Below are 20,308 nucleotides of genomic sequence, written 5' to 3'. Positions count from 1 at the left end.
AGTCGTCTCAGTCCTACCGCCCACCAGCCGGAGGTCTTACAAGATGAAGTGGGTGAAGCAATTGTTGACCTGAGAGATGGGTTTGTCGCCTTCACGTCTGCAGGAAAACTTACAGTTAGGTCGATTTTGCCCGCACACGTGACTGGGGACTTGAGTGCACATGCTTGGCGCCAAGTCGGAAGATCATCGGCAGAGAAACTTCGCACACGGATTTTCACTGAAGCGATCTGGGTAGTTCAACCGCAGATTCAAGACACTCAACGACTTCCTCGCCTTCACCCCGTTCCATTGCCTATTCAATACCGTCGCAATGGCAGGCGTCAGACTCCAGTACCGTCGCCGCAACCCGTACGTACTCTCGTCACCTCTTCTACAGTTCAAGGATGTTGCAAAATCGTGCAAGATTGATACGAGATTCAATGGCTGACGGGAATTCGCAATGTCTACAGATACAACACCTCCTCCAACAACGTCCGAGTCATCAAGACCCCAGGCGGAAAACTTCGTCTTCTCCACATCAAGAAGCGCGGCACAGCCCCGAAATGCGGTGACTGCGGCATCAAATTACCAGGTGTAAGTGATGGCCAGTGAAGGACCGAGATACATCTGCACAAATTTTCATGCGAGGCAGTTCAGTCGAGATTTGATTCTAATGAGGGTTTTTCGGCTTTATAGGTCCCCGCCCTGCGGCCACGCGAGTATGCCACGACGAGCAGACCCCAGAAGACTGTACAGCGTGCCTACGGCGGCTCGAGATGCGGCAACTGCGTACGGGACCGAATTGTTCGCGCTTTCTTGATTGAAGAGCAGAAGATTGTGAAGAAGGTGCTGAAGGAGACGCAGGAGAAGAAGACGGGAAAGAAATAGAGAGTTGTCAGCAGAGCTGGAGGGAGACAATCACCACGTCTTGGTGATAAGACTGGTGTCATGCATATGACCGAGGAGGCTTGCATGGGTCTACCACGATGATGGTCGGAGAAAAAATGGCAGAAGCAGAATTTCGACGTGTCCATGATGACCATCATGGACGGTGGTTCCTAGTGTCACCCGGGGTTTTTGGGGCTGGGATGGGAACATCTCAAAGACAACATCTACGTGTTGAGTGGTCAACAGTCACTACGATGGTTCCTCTACACCAGGAAATGTCTCTTTCGAAGTGCCAGTAAAACAGGTGGCGTTAGCTGTTCACTTAAAGAGCCAGAAAGTCTAAATATCATTGCGACGGTCTGTGGCTTGTGTTCGCCGTTTCCTGCCGATGTATTTCTTGTTCCCTACGCCCGACAGCTCCGTGTTACTGTACTATCGTTTCACTCAACCCGCGTATGATCACCCTGAGCAGTTGCTCATACTTGCGAGACCTACGACCCAGGAAAATCGACATCTCAACATCACCGACGCTCCACAGGACCACTTCGAAGAGGTATATCGCCTCCGCAACATTCCTTGTCAACAGCACCGCTTTGGGAAGAGCAAGAGTGCTGAGGTCTCTCCTCTTGGAAGGCTAGCGGTGCACAAGGCAGGAACAACTCCGGTAACAGGCCCATACCACATATTTTACAGAGTCTGACAACTTCGTCTTCCTCAAATATATTAGTACCTGAGGGTTCTTTCTTATCGGCGCATGCTCACCTCAGCGTACCGCAACCGTGCTTGCAGACTCGTCCAATGACTGCAGGTGCGAGCAGTGATACCGGCCATAACCTGCTCTTGAGCGGTGTAATGAGTAAAATAGCAATTGCTCAAGGCGCATTATTCTCCAGTTGCGAGGACATTTCTGTTGGCTGATGTTCATAGTTGCACTGCGCAACGGCTTACAACGCTTCACCAGGACAAAATCAAGACAAAATTTCCTTGGGCAACGTCGCTCGTGCTTCCGCAGCTTCAGCTCGTTGCAAAGCAGTTGTATCCAGCCGTTAATGAATGGCTATAGTGACCAGTTATGCGATAGTAGGTATGCGCTTAGTGGGAGTTGCTTTTCGGGCGAGACTCGACAATGCCTCAGACATTGCAAGAAGGGGTCGACATTAGATCGCACTCTTCAATGGGAAGGTGATACAGAGCCGCTGTCAAATCTGTCATATCTGCAGGATGCCAGGCTGGCGAGCCATTCGCGGATTCACCACGCAATTTTGACAGGCGATGGGCCCGCACTTGTACAACCTCCTTAGGTAGCTGCCGGGCACTGCGGGAATATCACTTGCGGACTGGCAGGGGGAATGAAAATATTGAAAAAAGGGCCCGTAACGGCTCGGAGAGCAGCGTCCGACGCCAGGCACGGCCTATACGGGACGGCGAAGACCATCCCCAGGAGATTGTAGTTCCAACGCCTGTGGAGTACGAAAACGGTTGAGAAAAGAGACTCGGGGTTGGTGGGGGCGAGCGTTATGGTGATACTGACGCATCTGTACAACAGAAGACTTCTCAGTCACAAGTTCTGGTGGCTGTGGGCTGTGAGGGGGCAGAGCTTCAGAACACTCCGCGAGTCCCTCGAATCTAGTAGTGACGGTAATATATCAAGACTCAAGTCTCTTGCGAATAGCGTTTATCTCACCTTCTGGTCGAACCTCGCGTCCATATCCATGAAATGAGGACAATCCCGAGGAACAACCTGGGCGCTCTCTTCCAAAAACAACGTCTGCGATGTTGGGCTGAGGACTTCAGCGCCCAGAACCGTTGTTGTGACATCTCCTAGCCAGGTGCTCTGGGTAGTGGTAACCTGTGAGACCAGTGGCTGCTGGTACCAGGGCCATTCAGTGACACCAGTTTCTGCGAGGTCCAACGGGCACTAGCGACAGCGACGAAGCAACCATCATCTTCGACAACCTGACAGATGATCTCGGCCAATTAAGGGCAGCCAAAATGCTGTAGACCTGGTGGCTGGACCACGGAGTGTCCTAAGGGGATTGCATCAAGTGCCTATAGGTTGAAGAAGCCTGTCTGGGGACCATGGTGCGCATCGACAGTGCGAGGTTGTTGTTTGACGTTGTGGCACAGTGCAGGGCGAGTCTTCGAAGATACTCCTTCACCCAGTCGTGATCTGGTCGATCCCAGGTTGTATTGTCATACGTTGCCCGGCATATGTCAAGCACGTTCTGAACAATTGACTGGGGTAGGGATAGATCGGAACTATGCATGACGGGTTGGCGGACCCGGACTGTTTTGCATCGGTGAATCTATCACATTGAAGTGATATTCAGTGAGTACTCCATGGCAGGACGCCAGGGATGGTGGCCAAGAGCAAGCAAAGGTTCTAGATTCGAGCAGAGGACGATGTCTGCCACACAAGACTCATCGATCCTAGATTGTTCCCAGCTCGAGTCGGGAAGGGCGTGAGCTGCTTTGCATGAATTGTCGCTAGAGAAACTCAAAGATTCGACATCCCGGAAATATCAGCCGTAGCAAATGTTGTGAGGTTGTTGAGGGATTCATGGAGCATCTGGATCAGGATCAAATCCCTGCCAGGGGTCGTATTCTGCTTTCGTCTGTCCAATGTCCTGCTTTTGGAGTTGCAAAGTTTTGTTCAGGGATTGGCCTGGTTCGCTTCGCAGAAGCGTATCGACAAGGGCTCTGATCCGGTCAGAGACGGGGAACAGCCCCTAATAGCTCATAGACATGTCTTTCAGCCCCCGGGTTGGCACAAGGAACAAGCTCTGAAGCTCTTGCGTTCATGAGCACCTGCCAGCCTTCCCCATCTTGGCGCCGACGAATCTTGCCCATATCGGAAAATCTGTTACGTATGTTATTCTTGCAATCTAGGCGGGATGGCAGAAGGAATTCGTGGCTAGATCGATCGTAGACCATCGCCGGCCGTCGCGGATATGCCAGCTCGATCACAGCATCCAGCAACTTATCCTAGCTGAGTAGTGGATCTGGAATTCCACAACCACGAACTCAAAACCGAGATTTCGAGGCACATTATGCAGCATGTACATAGTCTTGTCTTACTAGTGAGCGAGGCGAGGCCCAGTTCAAGGGGGCCAGCAATATTCCCCTTTGTGGAGTTTGGATCGGGGGGAATCGTCTCGAGACAATTGGCATCCCGTATGGAAGCGAGAAGAGGTGGCAACAAGTGCAATCTTCACCGCACGATCTCTGGGCGATTCGATCGGATCCGCGCTCCAGATGGCAAAGCTTTCGAGGTTTTGGCTCTGGTAGTGCCGGGATGGGCGGCGGAATGAGCCAATGTAGGGAGAGAGGTCAAAGCTTTTTGCAGGTTCACACGCGAGCTGACAACGAGGTGGCTTTTTGGACTGTCCTTTGCTCCGCGCAGACGCACTAACTTTTGTTGTTCTAGGGCAGCAGTCAGTATCATGACGCAGCCAGAAAATCGAAAGATCGATCAGAGGGGGGATTGCAATTTTCGTCCGCTCAACACGTCTGCTGTTGCATTAGTGTAAGGAGTCATTGGGTCTCGGGCTTTGACAGCTGTTTGACACGTCCTGGGTGTCATCCCCGGGTTGTTAATGGGCCATTTCGACAGACATCTCCTCCTCATAGCCAGATTGTCATCTCTCGCCCACGCCTGCGCTGTATGGATCGATGTGTCATTCTTTCGTGGCTAACCTACACTCGTCGATAGGGAGTAGAGCTGGCGAAATGGCTAGGGAGATCAAGAGTCTGGGGGCCGATACGAGCTTGGGCCAGCGGGCGGCAGCCATACCGGGGAAGGGGGCGGTGGGCTCGGGTCGAAGGCACTCCCGGGGAGGAGAATGGCGCCGCCATGTGCTAGCAAAGACAGTCACACATGGAACAGGGCTTTCATAGGATGAAGAAGATTTACATGACGCCGATCCGATGCTCGAACAAGCAAGGGGAGACACTGTAGAATCTGGGAGTCTGAGCTGAACATGCAGGTTGGCAAGTGTCTAGGCCTAGTGAGTCCGATGGAGCTGCCCGCTTTTCCGCCAAGATGCCCACCCCCAACCCCGGCCATCTGCTCGCTTCATGCAGCTCGCTTTTGCTATTAACCAATACATTGGTGTCCTCCTGTGAAGGGGGCACTAGAGGGGTATAGTACAATCGTAAACTAGTTGTGTCAGTCCCAGTGGCAACAATTCTCCTATGCAAAGCCTCCACCGTAGCTCATGATCCTGTGCCCATGTCCTGGGTCAGTCAATCTTTGGTCGACCTTTAGTCCTTGACATAATCCCCGATATCCTTGGTCACAGCTGGGAAGACAACTGGCCGGCCCGTTGCTCTGCCCCCAGTGGGCAAGCTCTCCTGAAGTTTGTTCATGCAAGTCATTTCGTGGTACCCAATGAGGCGGGTACATCCCCGGGACGAAAGAGGGCCTTCAGCTGCAGGCTCGGTTCCCATGGAATCTGACCAGTTCCTCCAGCTGCTGATCTCGCATCGACTGCAAGAGCGCATTCTGCAAGTGCACGTTCTCCTCTCCGTAGTTCAGGTGTTGTGTCCGGAAACCCGAGGCGCTCTGTGGGGACAGACATCGGAGCAAATTCGCTTCTTCGGCTGCCAGATTTGGCTCCACAGGGGTTATCGGCCAGCTCCTGACGGTGGGTCGTGGATCGTGGGAGTCGAAGCTTTGGTAGTCAGTGCAATCGGAATATGATGCCGTCGATGGGCTTGGGGTCGCTGTCGAGTCAGTGAAGGCATAGTGCTCTTGACACTTCCTTTTGGCTGCATGGCGCGCTGCTCGGCCCCCCTTGGCTCCGGCTCGTTGACGTTGAATGGCTGGTATGCGACCCCCCATGGACTTTTTGCCTGTGCCCGTCTTGCGATATCTTGTGGTGGATTGCACCCCATTCTTGATCGCCTCATCCGTCAGTATCCACACGCTAGTCGCCTTCCTTGAATTGCCCTTTGCGCTATCCCTGTCGTTTTCGAATGCCTGTACCGTGGTGTTAGTTGGTGATGAGAATGGGTTCACCCTGCTAACCTTGTTCATGGACAGATTGTGCCGAATGCTGTTCTGCCAACCATTCGACCCAGACTCTTGAGGTTTGGTGGTATTGTGGCGAAACCACTCGTAGATCTCTCTGAGCATCATCCTGTGGCCTGGCGCCTGCATCAGAGCTTCGTAGATGAGTCTGGCGTACGGCTTGTCGTCAACCGCATCCTCGTCTTCCTCGGTCGTGGTGAAAGATCTGCACTGGCCGTATTCCGGAGATGAAGGCCAGGCACCCTGCTCTTCATAGTATGGATATGTTGACGGAGTGAGCGCGATGGGATCTGATGTGTACTGTAGTGGAAGTCCACTGAAATCGTTGACCTGGACGACGGTGTTGCTGGGGTAGTGCGGATACAGTTGATGAGAAGCCCAGGTCGGTTCAAGTTCGAGATCAGAAAGTTGTAGCTGATTGCTTGCAGGGAAGATGTCCTCATGGTGGACATGCACATTCTCATAGCGGGCGTCGTCCACGGCCTCAAGCTTGAGCAAGGGATGCACTGCCGGGTGTTGCTGGCCGTGGTACATGAGAAAGTGGGAGGCTGCTGAAGACGACGATTGCAGGTCTTGCTGCTCATCGCATGCTCTGGTGGTCATGATGTTTGAAAGCTCAAAGTCTCCGACATGGCCATATGCTTCACAGTGATGTGTTGGGATTTCAGCTTCCATTTTCACCATTCTGCCCGTTGAGTGATGGCGAGACATGGGTCAAACGATGAACTGTCGGCAGTTCTTCGTGCGGACTTATCGATCGGTAGTGAGGAACGGATCTGACAAGGATACTGTGCAGCCCAGAGCGAAATGGACAGAACAATGAGATATTAAATGATTGACTTTCAACCGCGACAAACAGTAGAAAGCGTGGTACTTAAGGCTCAACGGCCAAAACAAAGAAAGTCAAAGGATGAAATAGTATTATTCAAAACGGCCAAGAGATGCAGAGATGCATACGATGGTACATGCTTGAAAGGGGGGTTTAGACCATGCAAACAGGCAAGGGTGGGAAGGGGTGGCAGGAACTGACGCCGGAACGCAAACAAAAGGGTTCCTAGACTGACCTTCATATCCTTTTTCTGTTGAAGAGAAGGCGCCTGGATGCACCAGCTGTATGCTAGTACAGTAAAGTACTGTATCACATCTTTCCAGAGGCATTCCGGGCTGCTGAAGGGTCTCCAATCCAATCAGATCTGGGATGGCTTGCGGAGCTTTTGTGCAACTAGTTGTGGCTCAACGGGCTGTCATGTCCGGATGAGTGCATTTGGTTGGGCCTCAAATGCCAACCTGCATTGATCCACCATCTCTTCCTGCACCAGCAAAAATTTGACTTTGTGTATTTTTCTTTGCTCCTGTGATGATACAGGGGGGGTTGACGATTAGACAAGCCATGCCGCAGGTTGGAGGAGGGCGAGACCCTAGGATATCCCGATTGGCTCACAAGCAAGACTGAACACCCTGATCTGTCTTGGGGCAAGGCTGCCGGACAGTTCTGCCGGTGAGCTCCATGCTCAGAGCAAAATGCCTTCAGTATTTCATTGATGTCAATCTATCGATCGCCTCCTGCATCGTCTCGCAAGATCTCTTGGCATATCGGTTTGTTAATACGTGCTGTCGTAGTCGATGTCTGTATGCGTCCGTTTCGCATAAGTCGTGGTTGTGAAGATGTTTTCTGTTCCAAGGGTCCCAAGTAAAACGACCTACCTACTAGAGTGGTTTGGACCAAATGTCTACCGTCAAGCATTCAGCAGAAAACCCATGTAGGTCTCTCTGATTCCGTAAGGGCCTGGCTTGTCAAAGTTTTCCCCTTCAGCCTTGACATAGAGCGAACATTGTTGCAGGGAGACATATTTTTGTGGTAGGGCTTCAATCGGTACGAGACCTACCGAGTGGCGGGATGAACGGAATGTACAAAGTCAAAGTACATGGGCAGCGGTGAGTACTGTCAATGCCTGTGTCCTGACATTCATGACGAATGTGAAGCCAAATGTGAGGTGGACGGTGTGGATTTCCGTCTGGCAGAAAGCACATTCAAAAGACGTCAGCCCCAGGCTCGGATGCGTTCAAATTCCCGTCGGGTTCCTGCTGCGGCCGCTTCTGTATGCGTGCTGAGGTGTAGGAGTTCTCTTTATACAGTCAGACTTCGCCTCCAAGGTGAGTGGGAAGACTGCTTCTCTGGTGCCATATGGTGCCATGTAATCTAAATGAGAATGTGAGATGTAAGACGATTTGCACACATCTGATACAAGGTCCACCGTATCGGGTACTGTGAAGTACTGGACTTCTGATGCATCTGGAATTAGGTCTAGGGGCCGAGGCGCTCATACGCCCCTACGCCCAGTAGTGGCGCCGCGGGCCCTACCGCCCAGTACACATATCAACGCTCAGTGCACTTTTTATGTTTGGCTGGTGGCCCCAACCGTTGCTTGAGGCCGCGACGTCCGGGAGGCTCTCTTCCGGGCCACCCAGCTGATTGCTGTAGCCAACCAATCGACATCACCGCCCGAGAGGGGCTGCCGACGTCAGTCAATCAAGCTGACCTTGCTTACTGTACTCTATGACTGCCCGTGATGGCCCGGGATCAGGTCCATTTCAGGGAAATGCCAATTAAATAAACTACAATTCCTCAATCACTCGATGCGCTCCCTGGTCTGAGGACTAACCCATCAGTGGCAGCACCCTTACATATCGTCTCTCCACTCATTTGCGCTGAATGACGGAAGCGTCAATCCCTTTCCGCGGCCTTCCACTGTTTCCTCTCGCTGGAAGGAGGCTCTCTCGCTTATAGAACTGTCACCAACCTTCCCGCAGGCATTGCGTGGGAATCACCTTCTCTCCTCTATCCCAATCTGGACCTCTCTCCCCCGTCGAAGCACAATTAATCAACATGCCGGAGGTCGTTCGAGGCAGTCGTGCCAGCGTGCAGATAGAGCGCAATGCGTCGCATGATGGAGCAACTCCCTCGACTCCCATCCGAGAACCACGCGGCGTCCATTTTGGCCCAGAAAGCCCTGGACTCGAACGAGAAGAAACCCCGACCCAGGGCCTCAGATCCTTCGACACCGGACTCAGCACCTTGTCTGCCACCGAGCGAAGAAAGAGCAGGGAACAAGCCAGAAAAGAGCGGAAAATGGAGCCCGAAAGAGACGCATACTATGACAGCCGTGCGGCGACCAAGAGAGAATTCCGAAGACGGGCGAGCACGTTGCAAGAGTACTATTCTCAGAATCCCACACTTCTGCCACAACTGCCCTTCACGTGGAGACACGGATGGCGTAGATGGAAATTGTTCTTGACCATTTTCACCATCATTGTGGACGCCTGTATCATTCCTATTGTGTTATATTATGCCATGAAATTCGCAGGACACGTTGAAGGTTGGAAAAGTAAGCTTGACATATCTGCGGAACTCTCTGCAGAGCCCTGGTTGACAATACATCTATGACAGTTTTCGCCGTCGTCGCAACTATCTGGGGCGGGCCTACCTACGTCGAGTTCGCCGTAAGAAGCTGGCGTCTGTTCAAGGCTGAGAACTTCTTCCGGCCTCTCGGCACCTCCAACCGATGGGCCTTCGACATCACTCACTGGATCTCTGTCCTGACCATCACGGCCGTCACGGCGCTGCTCGTTGTCGGCAGCGCCCCTCACATCGTGTGGCTACGAGTTCTTTCTATGCCTGCGCCAGCACTCCTATACTGCATCGCAGGCAGTGTGTTCTTACTTACCATGTGGAGTCTTGCCGGCAGAAAGGCTCCTTTCCGGATCAGCTCTACCGAGAAGGGCGGTGTGGTTTACCCTGGAGCGTACTACTTGATGGAGGATGTCGTCGCTGTTAATGCCAACGCCGGCAGACCTTTCCGTGAAGCCTTGGCTGCACGGTATAGAGCAAGCCCACGATTCCGGAGGATGATAATGGTTCAGTCTCTATTCTGGTCCATTCCGGGACTTCTGATTGCCATTGCCTGCACGGTGGTTGTATGCATTCATCCCGTACCTAAGGATGTGGCTTACGGTATTGGTGAGCTCTGCTTCAAGAACATCCTCAAGCAAGGATGCAACTAATCTATGGCTATAGGCTGGGGTGTTCCTTTCGTCTGGGTCGGCATCTGGACCGCCATCACGATTCCCTGGGTTCGACGAGACATGCACAAAGAAACTGTGACATGGGAGGAAGACTGTGGCATCGAGCCTGGCGAAAAGCAAACCGATGAAAAGAAACTGGAACCGACCGACTCCGACCGCGAGACAGCCAAAGAGCCGGCGCCAGATCCGGAGCCGTGAGTTTCGGTCTTCAGATTCATTCTGTACTACTATTTCTGTTGACTACATTTAATGGAATGGTGAGCGCATGTGGTCTGACGAGCCTGACCCAGAGTGACGGACATGTGTCTTCAAAAGCCCTTATTCGTGGATGTTTTTTTACTCGTTCAAGCGTGCTTGCATTGGATATCCCCTTGGGCATCTGGAGACCTGAACCAAAGAGCGGGAGTTTTGAGGAAGGAGTCGGTGTCAGAGTGGCACTCTGGAGAAATTCTACAAAGATAGTAGACATAATGAGAACCAAGTCCCTTTCGTTCTTTCATGTCCACTGATCGAACGTTGACAGTCGCGTGCTCTACACTCTTCCGTTTCATTTGAGATTTCTGCTCACCATGTTTTCTGGGGGGTGCCCTCAACCACCGGTTGTGGTGTCGCTGACGCTTTGCACGCTCTCGCCTCGCATACATACTTGACTCATCAGAACAGAACACACAAAAGGGGAAAAGAGGGAGCAGGAGTCTGACACACAGCCGGCCCTGCCACTTGCTGCTGAGACTTTACGCTCGCTCTCTTACTCCTCACTCTCTCACTCTCTCACTCACCGCAGTTTCTCTCTGCCCGCGGCCTGCCGGGGGGCAGGCGGCGCGCAAAAGTCAAACGACAAATGGACATCTCCATCGGTAGGTAGAGAGGTAGGTTGGCCAGGGGTCAGAGAGCAAGCGCGCTTTGTCAGCCCGACATCAACACACCGCACGGCGAGGTGGATGACTATTTGATACTGTCGCATTATTTATTACCCTGATGCCCTGCCCTGCGCGCCCTAGTCCCTTTTGACCGCCTCGGAGTTGAGCTCTTGGGCTAAGTAACTAACTAATTGATGCCGTGCTGCTAGTGGAGAAGAATCCCAACCCGCACCGACCCGGGACATCCTCCCCCTCCCCTCTCCTCCCCTCCTTCTCCCCTTCCTTTCCTTCGCCGTCCCATGAGCTGAGTTGCGAAGATATCTTCGATCTGCGAACCTGAGCCATTACCTCGCTGGCTGGCTGGCTCCCCCGGGCTTCCGGGCTTCCGGGCTCCCTTTATACATTACATAGCTAGCCTGGCTGGCCGGGCATCTATTCATCAACTCCTATGACATGTCGTCGAACTTGGAAGAGTTTCACTCGACGTCATGGGCGCCAGTGAGGGCCAAGCGGATCGACGGATCGAAATAAAATGGGGGGGACACTAAAGGGGACGGACTCGACTCACTAACCTAGGCACCTAGGTATGTCCGCAGTCCTGGGCTCATATATCAGGGACCTGGGGACATAGGTATATGGGTAGATACATGGCAAACTGACTCGCACGTTGACGACGGGAGAGTTCATCCTCCTGCTCCTCCTTTTCCATCCTTCCTCTCCTTAATAAGAGCAAGGAAAAGCGTGTCCCTTCCGTGGAGGAGAGAAGGATATCTTAAATTTGTGGAAGGGACCGTTGTAGTCTTGTTGTCTTCCCTGAGATGTGCTCGTCATGCCCGATCGGTCTACTCTAGGAGAAGGAGAAGGAGAAGGAGAAGGAGAAGGAGAAGGAGAAGGAGAAGGAGAAGGAGAAGGAGAAGAAGAAGAAATAGAAATAGAAATACATTATTTCATCTATTATACTTGTGCATTTCCTCCACGAGCAAAGTCGCGTCGGAGGACATCATCATCATCATCAGAACTCTCATCAGGCAAGCTGCGAGCTGGAGTTGTCCAGGGCCGGATCATATATGGTCCCTTCTCGAGGATTTTTGGTTTTCGAATAATCTGCGGTACTCATTACATCCTCACAGGTCAAGGCATTGTTGCTCCAGCTCGTGTCCGATACTGTGCTCGTGGGTGAGTGAGTAGGTAGAGACAGCAGGGGAGGGAAGACGAGATGCGTCTTGAAGCAATACATAAGCGCCGCGTCCGTAGGATGCCGCTTCTCGCTTCCCTCACCCTTCTTTCCTCTCCAAGGACAGCCTGAGTAGAACAGAAGGGATGACAAAGTGGACAATTGACACACGTCTGGCAAGATCCTGCCGGGCTGGCTCTGTGGGTCGATTGGTCAGGGACACCCTCTTGGATTGATTGATCGGCCTACCAACACCTGTGTCCGTCATCAAGTCGATCGGGGGCCGAAGAGATAGAAAGGTCGAGTTCGTCTCCTTTTTTGCGTGAAATGTAAGTTGTTGTCAGCTCAGATCTTCCGGCCCTAACACACAAGGTAAAAGGGCAGCCTTAAGCTCATCAGCCCAATCCTAGACAACAACGTGTTTGGCAGCCTGTGCATATCTCTGCTGACGCAAGATTCCAAAGTACATCACTTCCGATACACCACTCTCTTGAAAGTGAAATGAAGCGTCAATACTCCTTTTTCGAATGTGCTCTTGAACCCACGTTCGTGCTTCGCGCTGTAATCCCAATCCCGATCCACAATCCTAAAAGCGATGTCCTCATATGGCGGCCCGCTCATGAATCTGATGATGCAGGTATCTTCTTGTCCCGCGGGAGCCATTGTTTGGCCCTTCCTTCGACCTCCTTCACGGATGATCTTATATGTGGGTGCTTTGGTAGGGTCGATGAGATCGGGATAAAAGATGTGAAATTTGTAGCCCTGCACAACTTTCGGAGGAGGGTTGTCGTGGTCGTAGTGAGTTTGGTTGTATTTGTTCCATTCGTAGCCCATCTGGACCCGGTTGAAGTATTTCGGTTTCCGCGGACGATACTTGCCGCCATATTGCTGCATCCAGAGCGGCTTGGACTCGGACGAGGTCTCTTCCTCGCCAGCAAATATCTCCTCGTTTTCCCTGACGCCTTTGGCCACTTCTCGGTCGAAGAGGGCCTTCGTGGTCGCGGAAATATCGTCTGTCGACTGATCAAACCGGCTGGTGGGATCAATAGTTTTAGCCGCGGGACGCAATTGTGTAGAAGTCGAGATTGTCGCGGTCGAGGCGGCACTTGCTTTCGGCGCTGGGACGTAGCCCATGTTTATGACTTTCTTTCTGCTTGCTGCCACACTTTGTAGGAAGGCACTCTCATCCACGACCTCCAGGCCTTTGTCTTTGGTCGAGATCTCCAGCAACGGGTCGGGGTCCAGCCCCTTCGAATATTGGATGGCAGTTGTGGGCTCGACTCCGGCATTCCGAAGTTTTTGCTGCGCCAAGAGTGCTTTCTGCTCATTTTCCTGTTTCAAATTCTTCAACCGCGATTCGAGCACATCCTGACATACTCTCTTGAGCTTCGCTTTTGCCTTCCAGACCAGCAGGCTATCCAGCAATTGTTGCCAGTAGTCCGTATCTATGGGTTCGTCCGAATCCAGCTTGGTCCTTATTTGTCCTTCCAACACCTCCAGCTGCTCGTAGGACTTGGGGCTCAAGAGGTTGTCAATGTCCGACGCCACAGAGCTCATGGCCCTTCCTTCAGGGCCTGACGCACGTAGCTTCTTCTGCCTATCCTTGCAAATGATTTGCATTGTCTGCCAATAGTCCCTGTTTTTCCTGTTCTTCTCCAGGTTCATGTAGGTCTCGATACCCTTGCGCAGGTCGGAGAGCTGGCTTTCAGAGAGCCCATCGAAGACGCTGTCCGGGTCGACAAAATCCAAGTCTTTCTCGTCGACCTCATCATCCAGAGGATTTCGGGTCGGGTCGACAACACGGAGGGTCACTGCCAACCAGTCGATAGGTTTCGCCCGCCCTTCCTTGACGCGGATGTCTGCCTTCTTCTTAGCCTGCTTGAGAACAAAATCATCCTCTTGCGCAACCCACTCTCTCATGCGCTCGTCTTCTTGTAGCTGATTGATTCTCATCTGATCCTTATGAGACCATCGTTGAGGCTGGCCATGGTCTCGCCTCCCGGAAGCGTCTCGTTCTCGATACTGTCGGTTGTCGTCACGCCGCCGCCATGGAGGGGATTGAGATCGCTTTCTTTTGTGGGCTTGCTGAAGGTCGCTCATGTTCGCGTCAGGGCTCGGCCGTGAGGGACAGAAGTCGGCAACTACCTAGAAATCTTCGTCAACACCAGGTGTAGTCTTCGTCAGGACAGGCTTCCTGCCTGTTGAACCCAAAGAAAAAGCCGCGAGCAAAGGCCCGGCTCGGCTAAATATCGGCCGAACTCAACCCCACAAGTTTGAACCTCGAGCTCGTGACACTAGCATGATTCTCTCGAGTCTCTACATACTGTAGGAACATCGACTGGGATGAGATGTGCCTAGATTACCGAAATGCCTGCGCTGCTTCCCTGTCACATGGTTGATTTCTCATCATGCAGACCGTGGACAAAATCCAGAAATCTCGAAATAAGGGCCCGGCTTGCACTCAATGCCGCCAGTTGAAGGTAGGCTGAGCACAAAACGCGATGGTGTCCAGTGCGGCTTCTTCCCCGTGTTCGTCAAGTAAGTGAGTGATTGACGCTGCTGCAGTTGAAATGTGACTCCAGTCAAACGTTCCCTGCTCCGTGCAGTAGGTGTGCCAGGACTGGAGCTCGGTGTCTGATCGACTCTTCTTTCCGGCGAGAGAAGCGCCAGGAGTAAGCGAGTCATGTCCCCCCGGTGGCATTCCTGACTTGGTCCTAGACGCATTGAAAGGCTGGAAGAGGAGCTGCTTCAGGCGAAGCAGAAACTGGAACATGCACCGTCGACCGGTGACCGCGCCTCAGCCGAACCCCCGACTCGTCAACCTGGAGGCGAGGAGGACTTTACCACTTTCCCTTTCGCATCCTTTACCTCAGAAATCGAATCAGCGACACTAGAAGATATCACAATCAATCCCAGTTCTATTGTTGAGCTGTTTGAACGGTGAGCTCCGTCGTAAAGTCGTTCTGCACCTCACTCTAACCGTGTCACAAAGCTACTACCTCCATCACCATCCACGATTTCCAATCTTGTCGGCACCCTCGATCACCTTGAGGTCGTCCAAGAAATGGCCTCCTCTATTCTGGAGCATTATCCTGGTATCAGCAAAATGCCGTCAACATGCCAGCTTATACACCAAACTGAGCCAGCCGCTGAAGAGGCTTGTCCTGAGTCCCGAGTACCTGGCGAATCGATCTGTTGAGATGATCCAGGCTCTCTTGCTCCTCGGTACCTGGGCAGGGGGGGATGACAGAAGCTGGACCGACCTGTCGTGGACCTACAGCGGGATTGCCACGCACGCAGCACTCCAAATAGGCTTGCATCGACCGGAATACAGCAACGATTTTATTTACGGCTCCAAGTTCGATGAAGATGCGATTGTGCCGAGAAGGAAGGCATGGATTGCCTGCTTCATCGTGAATGAGATGTATGCCTTCTCGTCATGTCCGAGTGTCCGCTAATGCTTTGCGTCCAGGGCAAGCCGCAGGATCGGTGTTCCATGCACTACACCTATCGACCACACAATCCTCGAAGCGTTGTCGTCGCCCTCGCCTGCCATTCCGTCTCGACTCAAGCAACAACTCCAGATCGCGTATTTGTCATACCGAACAAACACTACCCTAGGCAACTCCGACCTGAGTCCGGCGGGGGTCCTCCAGAGCTCGATTTCGGCCATCCATATGTTCGAGAAAGAATTCTCGTTGATGGAGTCAACATCTGGCCTGCTATGGTCGCCGCACGAGGAGGTCCTGTTCCTGGGATCCAAGCTGAATCTGTATATTTATGCAATCACCTCCTCAAATACCACCAGCGAAAACGGCCGGCACTCCAATGTCGACGAGTTCATAGGTCCGGCCCTCGCGACAGGGTTGAAGCTCATCAACATCGCCAATAATGCCGAAGAAGAAATCATCTCTTGGAGCGTGCACACCAAGGAATCTCTCATCGCGGCCACGTTTTTCCTCTTGATGCTCAGGGACAGCGCGCACCCCCTTGTCGACCTTGCTGCCACGAGGAAAGCAATCGGCCAGGCCTGGAACACACTCCACGCCTGCACGGTGACGGAGCATGACTACCTGACGAGAACTTGCACCACCATCTCCTACCTCAGCCAACATCCGCTGAAGCGAGAGGGAAACGGCTTCGCACTACGGACGAAGTCGAGAATGGCGTCAAGCATCATGTGGGACACCATCCGGCGGCTTAAGGAGCAATTCGGGCTTGAGAAGCCCGCGCAATCTCTAAGTGAACGCCTCGCTGCCGCAAGTAGCCGCATGCAGACTTCTGGCGAGTTTGGCCCGCCACCGTACCCCGACAACTTGTCTTTCGAGTACTCGGGAGGCGATCTGATTGACTGGGACTCACTCTTCAACGAACTTGGGGATTTCTACATCCCGCCACCCGACCTGAGCCTCTAGTAAGGACAAGTTTATGGTCTACAACAAATATAACCATAACGCTATTCTAGACCAACCGTGCCAGAGAAGTCCTCAAATCCAGCTGGAAGAGTAGCTCGGCGGGGCTGACTTCGCGCCTCTCCCCAACCACACCTCCGTCCTCCGAACATGTTCCGGTGCGGGCTCGGCACCCTGAAGATCGCCTTCGTCTGCGATCAACCTCGAAAGCGCCGGATCCCTCGTAACTCTGACGATCGTCGAGAACGAATTCGTGTACGAAGCGCCGTTGTGGAGCAGGGCCTGCACACCGAGCAAAACACAGATCAGCGCGAAGAAGGCGCTCAGTCCATACGCGACGAGCAGTGTATGCGAGTTATAGACGAATTGTGATTCGAATCTTTGGCGCAGGGCCCTTGCGGTGGTCTGGTCTGCAGCCACATATCTATCATGCCGTCAGTCAGTCAGACAGTCAGGTAGGTAAATAGCCGGCACTTGTGGTCCCGGAGCAGTGAGAAATAAAAGACCCAATAAAATGCCGACAGTGAGTACATAACGTGGAAAAAACATACCCAGAGATGACGCTGTACCGCTTGCTCAGCGTAATGTTCTGAAACAGCATCTCATTCTGCCTGGCCTGCCGGAGCGTCAGGGTCGTCTGGTTCAGGCCTGTCTGCGCGGGATACAAGGCCTGGTTCATTCCCAGCGCATAGACCGAGTTGGTCGTCGGGAACGAGATGTCGTTGGCGTACGTGATGGGCCCGCCGATCATCATGACAAAGGCTTCCATGATGGCTTGCATGTTCATCTGTTCACGGACACGCGGGTCCTGGAATGTTCCCTGCATCGAGCTGAGCGCCGGCATTCAATTCTCGAACATTGGAGAGGTGGTGAATTGGGCGCCGGTGCTCTTCACCTCGAAGTGTGCATCGTAAGATGCATTGTACAGCGCACAGGTCATCATTTGCGCCTCTGCCTTGCCGACGAAGTTTGGGATGCGGTTTCCCGCCTCATCGACTCCCGTGGTGTTGAGATAAATGAAAACTTGAGCGGCGTCCGTCGAGACGAAATCCAATCGATAGTTCCCAATCTGCACGTCCGTGGATGCGAAGAATGAGCCATTCACGTCGGGTCCCCAACCGGGCTGCGGTGCACAGCTGAAGTAAAACACCCTGGTGTCGGTCATGTTCTCGTACTCGAGCATAGCCCGTTTCGCCCATGAAAACTCTTCGCTGCCCGACATGTCGCAACGGATGGCGGGGCCGAAGAATTGAAGATCGAAGGTCAGATTTGTGCTCGAGGACTCGAGGGGGAGCACACTGTTGGAGAGAACCGTGGCGAACGTCGGATTCGACAAGCCCGTGGACATGGAGTCGAAGGTGGTTGTGTTCCCGTCGATGATCACGCCGCAGAAGCTGTTGCCGTCCGCGGTGAAGGATCGCTGGGGGACGACCAAGGTGCCAGTTTCCAAGACCAGGACAGGCTGGACGGAGAGGGTGCCTGGAGTGATGATGGCAGAAGTGGGGAGAAGCCTGGACCCGAGGGGGGTCAGAATTTCGAATTCGCGGTGGTGGATGAATGAAAAGCCAGAGGAAGGGGGTTTTGGTTGCTCACCAAGTCACGGCCGCCAAAAAACCTAGCACGGGTCTCCGCCACCAGATGCGCATGGCCAGAAACTCGAACGCGTTGCTCAAGATGGCAAACATCGAGTTCAGAGAGCCGATCTCTTGCGGCCTCGCATGCAGATTGACCCACATCCACTGTTCGTACGCCACGCCCGTCCCGACGACCAGCCAGAGCTTGGACAGGAAGGCGAGCGCTGTGCCGGCGCGGATGGTCCAGAGCTGCAGCAGCGCGTTGTCTGCCGGTTCCCCGTCTAGGGTCTAGTAGAGGGCGTGGTGGGATGCCATGAGGATCACGCCGCCCAGGAACCCGGCGCCCATGACGGTCGGTGCTCGCCAGTGGATGTGGCGGAACCTTTGAAAGTCGCTGATTTCGCTGACGACGACGCTCTCGAAATGCTTCACCGCCATGGTGGTGAATGCCAGGTGGTGGTACGACAAGTCGCGTTGGTCCCAGAAGAGAGGTTTGTGATGCTGTCATTAACGGATGGAATGGAGGGAGACCTAGAGAGTGATCATGGCAATGTAACAGACCTCAGAATGACTTTGACCATCAGGACAGCAATAACATATACGACATAGCCGACCGGGTTTGAGAGAAACGGCAGCAGGCCGTAACAGGCCTCGATTGGGGGCTGGACGTTACGACCTGCTCTTTTTGTAGCAAATTCCATGGAGTCGCTTGCGGCGACCAGTGTCCTGGCCAGAAACAACTTGTGTCCGGTCGCTTTAAACGATGGCCACGGTACACGAAGAATGTGGATACGGCTTAGCCGCCGACCTCAGCAGGTTCTGAAACGATCCACAATTGGACACAGCAACTACTCAAGTACGGACTGCAGGACGCCCTGAACGACATCACGTACGATCTTGCCGCTCTCGCCCTCGGGGCCAAGATGACCGCTGCTTGGATAACTTCGCACCTTTCCGAGACCGTCGACCTCACATTCGGCAACACCGTGTCAGACTCGGCACGCCCAATCGCGAAACTTCCAGGCCTCCGTGAACTGAAAGGCGATATGCAAGTCACGAAGCTCGTCACGGGAGACTTCGCGTCGTCGCTCTGGCTCAAAGTCTTTGACGTGCTCTTGGGTGGCTTTTGCTCGCATCTGGCGTATTCTGCCCATACATCCGCTGATGACAGACTGAGCGAACTGCCCTAGAGCATCAAGACCATTGCTGCAAAGGCGTGCCTGCTGATTCGGAGCCGCTTGAGGCCAGCATTTGGATTGCCGGGTCACAACCGGACGAGATTCGCAGTATTCTTGGGCGGGCCTTGGGACACTAGCAGGATGAAGAGGGTTATGCGGCTAATGCATGGCGCCTTGACACCCAGTGCAACGACGTTATAGGTTAGTGTTCTCCCTGCTCCTGCCCTTACTCCTTCCACATGCTGACATTCTCGAAATTGATCAGCAGGCCATGAAGAAGGAGGTCTACCAAAGCTCGGCCCTTCAGAGGAGACATGATCCAGTGTCGCTGCCTGTATCAGCAAAACCTTGGGCCGATCTGACCAAATTCACCGTTTTCAGCATCCCGATCATCCTCATTCTTTCTGTCAAGGGGATCATAAAACCAGGGATGGTCGGTGCAGAGCGTTTTCCAGCCGTCCTTTCCACTAATCTCCCTGTGGCCTTTGGCTGGGGTGCCACACTGCCTCTTATGCTATTACCACAGGTAATGGCATTCGTTTTGATTGGCTGGTGGAACAATCTCGACACCTTTTACAGTGCGAGACAGCCTTGGGCCGGCCTCATGGTTCCGGCTCTTGTGCAGAAGAGCCTCACCTTCAACTATATGGACTGTAGATGGCGGCTGTGGAAGGCTCTCGCGAACAGACATTACCATATCGCCCTGTTGAGCATCGGATCTGGTCTGAGTTTTCTGCTCCCCGTACCCACCGCCAATATCCTCCGCCTCAAGGCAGGATCACGTCAGAACGATGTGCTCAAGGGAATCTAGAAACACATATAAGACACTTACTACCACCCCTTACCTGATCCGTCTCTCCAGTTCTCTGTCCCTATCTCGGCAGTCAACGCCCTCATCAAGCCTCCATCTGAGATCACAGGCGTCATCACGAACCACCAGTTCGCATCACTGGAATTTGATTCGCAATCGGCCCGGAGGTCATCACCGCCGGACGATACCCTACTGAAGCATCCAGTGGGTTGCCTATGGGGAAAGCAGAAGCCATGACTGGATGGTCGGAGGGGTATTTCAAATTTACATAGGGGCAGGAGACCGTGGGAACGGCGATAGTTGTGTAGGTACGGTCG

At 53.3% G+C, this 20,308-nt stretch overlaps 9 protein-coding genes across 9 annotated transcripts; 5 read left to right on the top strand and 4 right to left on the bottom strand.

Moving 5' to 3' along the window:
* Positions 1 to 310: 310 nt before the first annotated feature.
* AYL99_09430 (60S ribosomal protein L34-B) lies at positions 311 to 867 on the top strand (the record flags this gene model as incomplete). The annotated part of the gene is made up of 3 exons (XM_018840937.1): positions 311 to 348; positions 450 to 573; positions 676 to 867. The coding sequence occupies 3 exons, from the start codon at positions 311 to 313 to the stop codon at positions 865 to 867; spliced, it is 354 nt and encodes a 117-aa protein (XP_018689618.1).
* Positions 868 to 5,293: 4,426 nt separating this feature from the next.
* On the bottom strand, positions 5,294 to 6,574 carry AYL99_09429 (hypothetical protein; the record flags this gene model as incomplete). The annotated part of the gene is made up of 1 exon (XM_018840936.1): positions 5,294 to 6,574. The coding sequence occupies one exon, from the start codon at positions 6,572 to 6,574 to the stop codon at positions 5,294 to 5,296; it is 1,281 nt and encodes a 426-aa protein (XP_018689617.1).
* A 2,212-nt stretch (positions 6,575 to 8,786) lies between these two features.
* Positions 8,787 to 10,180, top strand: AYL99_09428 (hypothetical protein; the record flags this gene model as incomplete). Its single annotated transcript, XM_018840935.1, has 3 exons — positions 8,787 to 9,285; positions 9,348 to 9,917; positions 9,975 to 10,180. 3 exons carry the CDS (start codon positions 8,787 to 8,789, stop codon positions 10,178 to 10,180), a joined length of 1,275 nt encoding a protein of 424 aa, XP_018689616.1.
* Positions 10,181 to 12,484: 2,304 nt separating this feature from the next.
* Positions 12,485 to 14,116, bottom strand: AYL99_09427 (hypothetical protein; the record flags this gene model as incomplete). Its single annotated transcript, XM_018840934.1, has 1 exon — positions 12,485 to 14,116. One exon carries the CDS (start codon positions 14,114 to 14,116, stop codon positions 12,485 to 12,487), a length of 1,632 nt encoding a protein of 543 aa, XP_018689615.1.
* Positions 14,117 to 14,480: 364 nt separating this feature from the next.
* AYL99_09426 (hypothetical protein) lies at positions 14,481 to 16,431 on the top strand (the record flags this gene model as incomplete). Its single annotated transcript, XM_018840933.1, has 4 exons — positions 14,481 to 14,554; positions 14,735 to 14,956; positions 15,009 to 15,440; positions 15,489 to 16,431. The coding sequence occupies 4 exons, from the start codon at positions 14,481 to 14,483 to the stop codon at positions 16,429 to 16,431; spliced, it is 1,671 nt and encodes a 556-aa protein (XP_018689614.1).
* A 72-nt stretch (positions 16,432 to 16,503) lies between these two features.
* On the bottom strand, positions 16,504 to 17,197 carry AYL99_09425 (hypothetical protein; the record flags this gene model as incomplete). Its single annotated transcript, XM_018840932.1, has 2 exons — positions 16,504 to 16,852; positions 16,980 to 17,197. 2 exons carry the CDS (start codon positions 17,195 to 17,197, stop codon positions 16,504 to 16,506), a joined length of 567 nt encoding a protein of 188 aa, XP_018689613.1.
* Positions 17,198 to 17,272: 75 nt separating this feature from the next.
* On the bottom strand, positions 17,273 to 18,440 carry AYL99_09424 (hypothetical protein; the record flags this gene model as incomplete). The annotated part of the gene is made up of 3 exons (XM_018840931.1): positions 17,273 to 17,939; positions 18,022 to 18,251; positions 18,327 to 18,440. 3 exons carry the CDS (start codon positions 18,438 to 18,440, stop codon positions 17,273 to 17,275), a joined length of 1,011 nt encoding a protein of 336 aa, XP_018689612.1.
* A 261-nt stretch (positions 18,441 to 18,701) lies between these two features.
* AYL99_09423 (hypothetical protein) lies at positions 18,702 to 19,192 on the top strand (the record flags this gene model as incomplete). Its single annotated transcript, XM_018840930.1, has 2 exons — positions 18,702 to 18,774; positions 18,819 to 19,192. 2 exons carry the CDS (start codon positions 18,702 to 18,704, stop codon positions 19,190 to 19,192), a joined length of 447 nt encoding a protein of 148 aa, XP_018689611.1.
* Positions 19,193 to 19,451: 259 nt separating this feature from the next.
* On the top strand, positions 19,452 to 19,991 carry AYL99_09422 (hypothetical protein; the record flags this gene model as incomplete). The annotated part of the gene is made up of 1 exon (XM_018840929.1): positions 19,452 to 19,991. One exon carries the CDS (start codon positions 19,452 to 19,454, stop codon positions 19,989 to 19,991), a length of 540 nt encoding a protein of 179 aa, XP_018689610.1.
* Positions 19,992 to 20,308: the final 317 nt, after the last annotated feature.

Source organism: Fonsecaea erecta, assembly GCF_001651985.1.
Source record: "Fonsecaea erecta strain CBS 125763 chromosome Unknown Scaff9, whole genome shotgun sequence".
In the NCBI taxonomy this organism is placed as follows: domain Eukaryota; kingdom Fungi; phylum Ascomycota; class Eurotiomycetes; order Chaetothyriales; family Herpotrichiellaceae; genus Fonsecaea; species Fonsecaea erecta.
The sequence above is the reverse complement of the archived record's forward strand: the minus strand, read 5'-3'. Positions and strand labels throughout refer to the sequence as shown.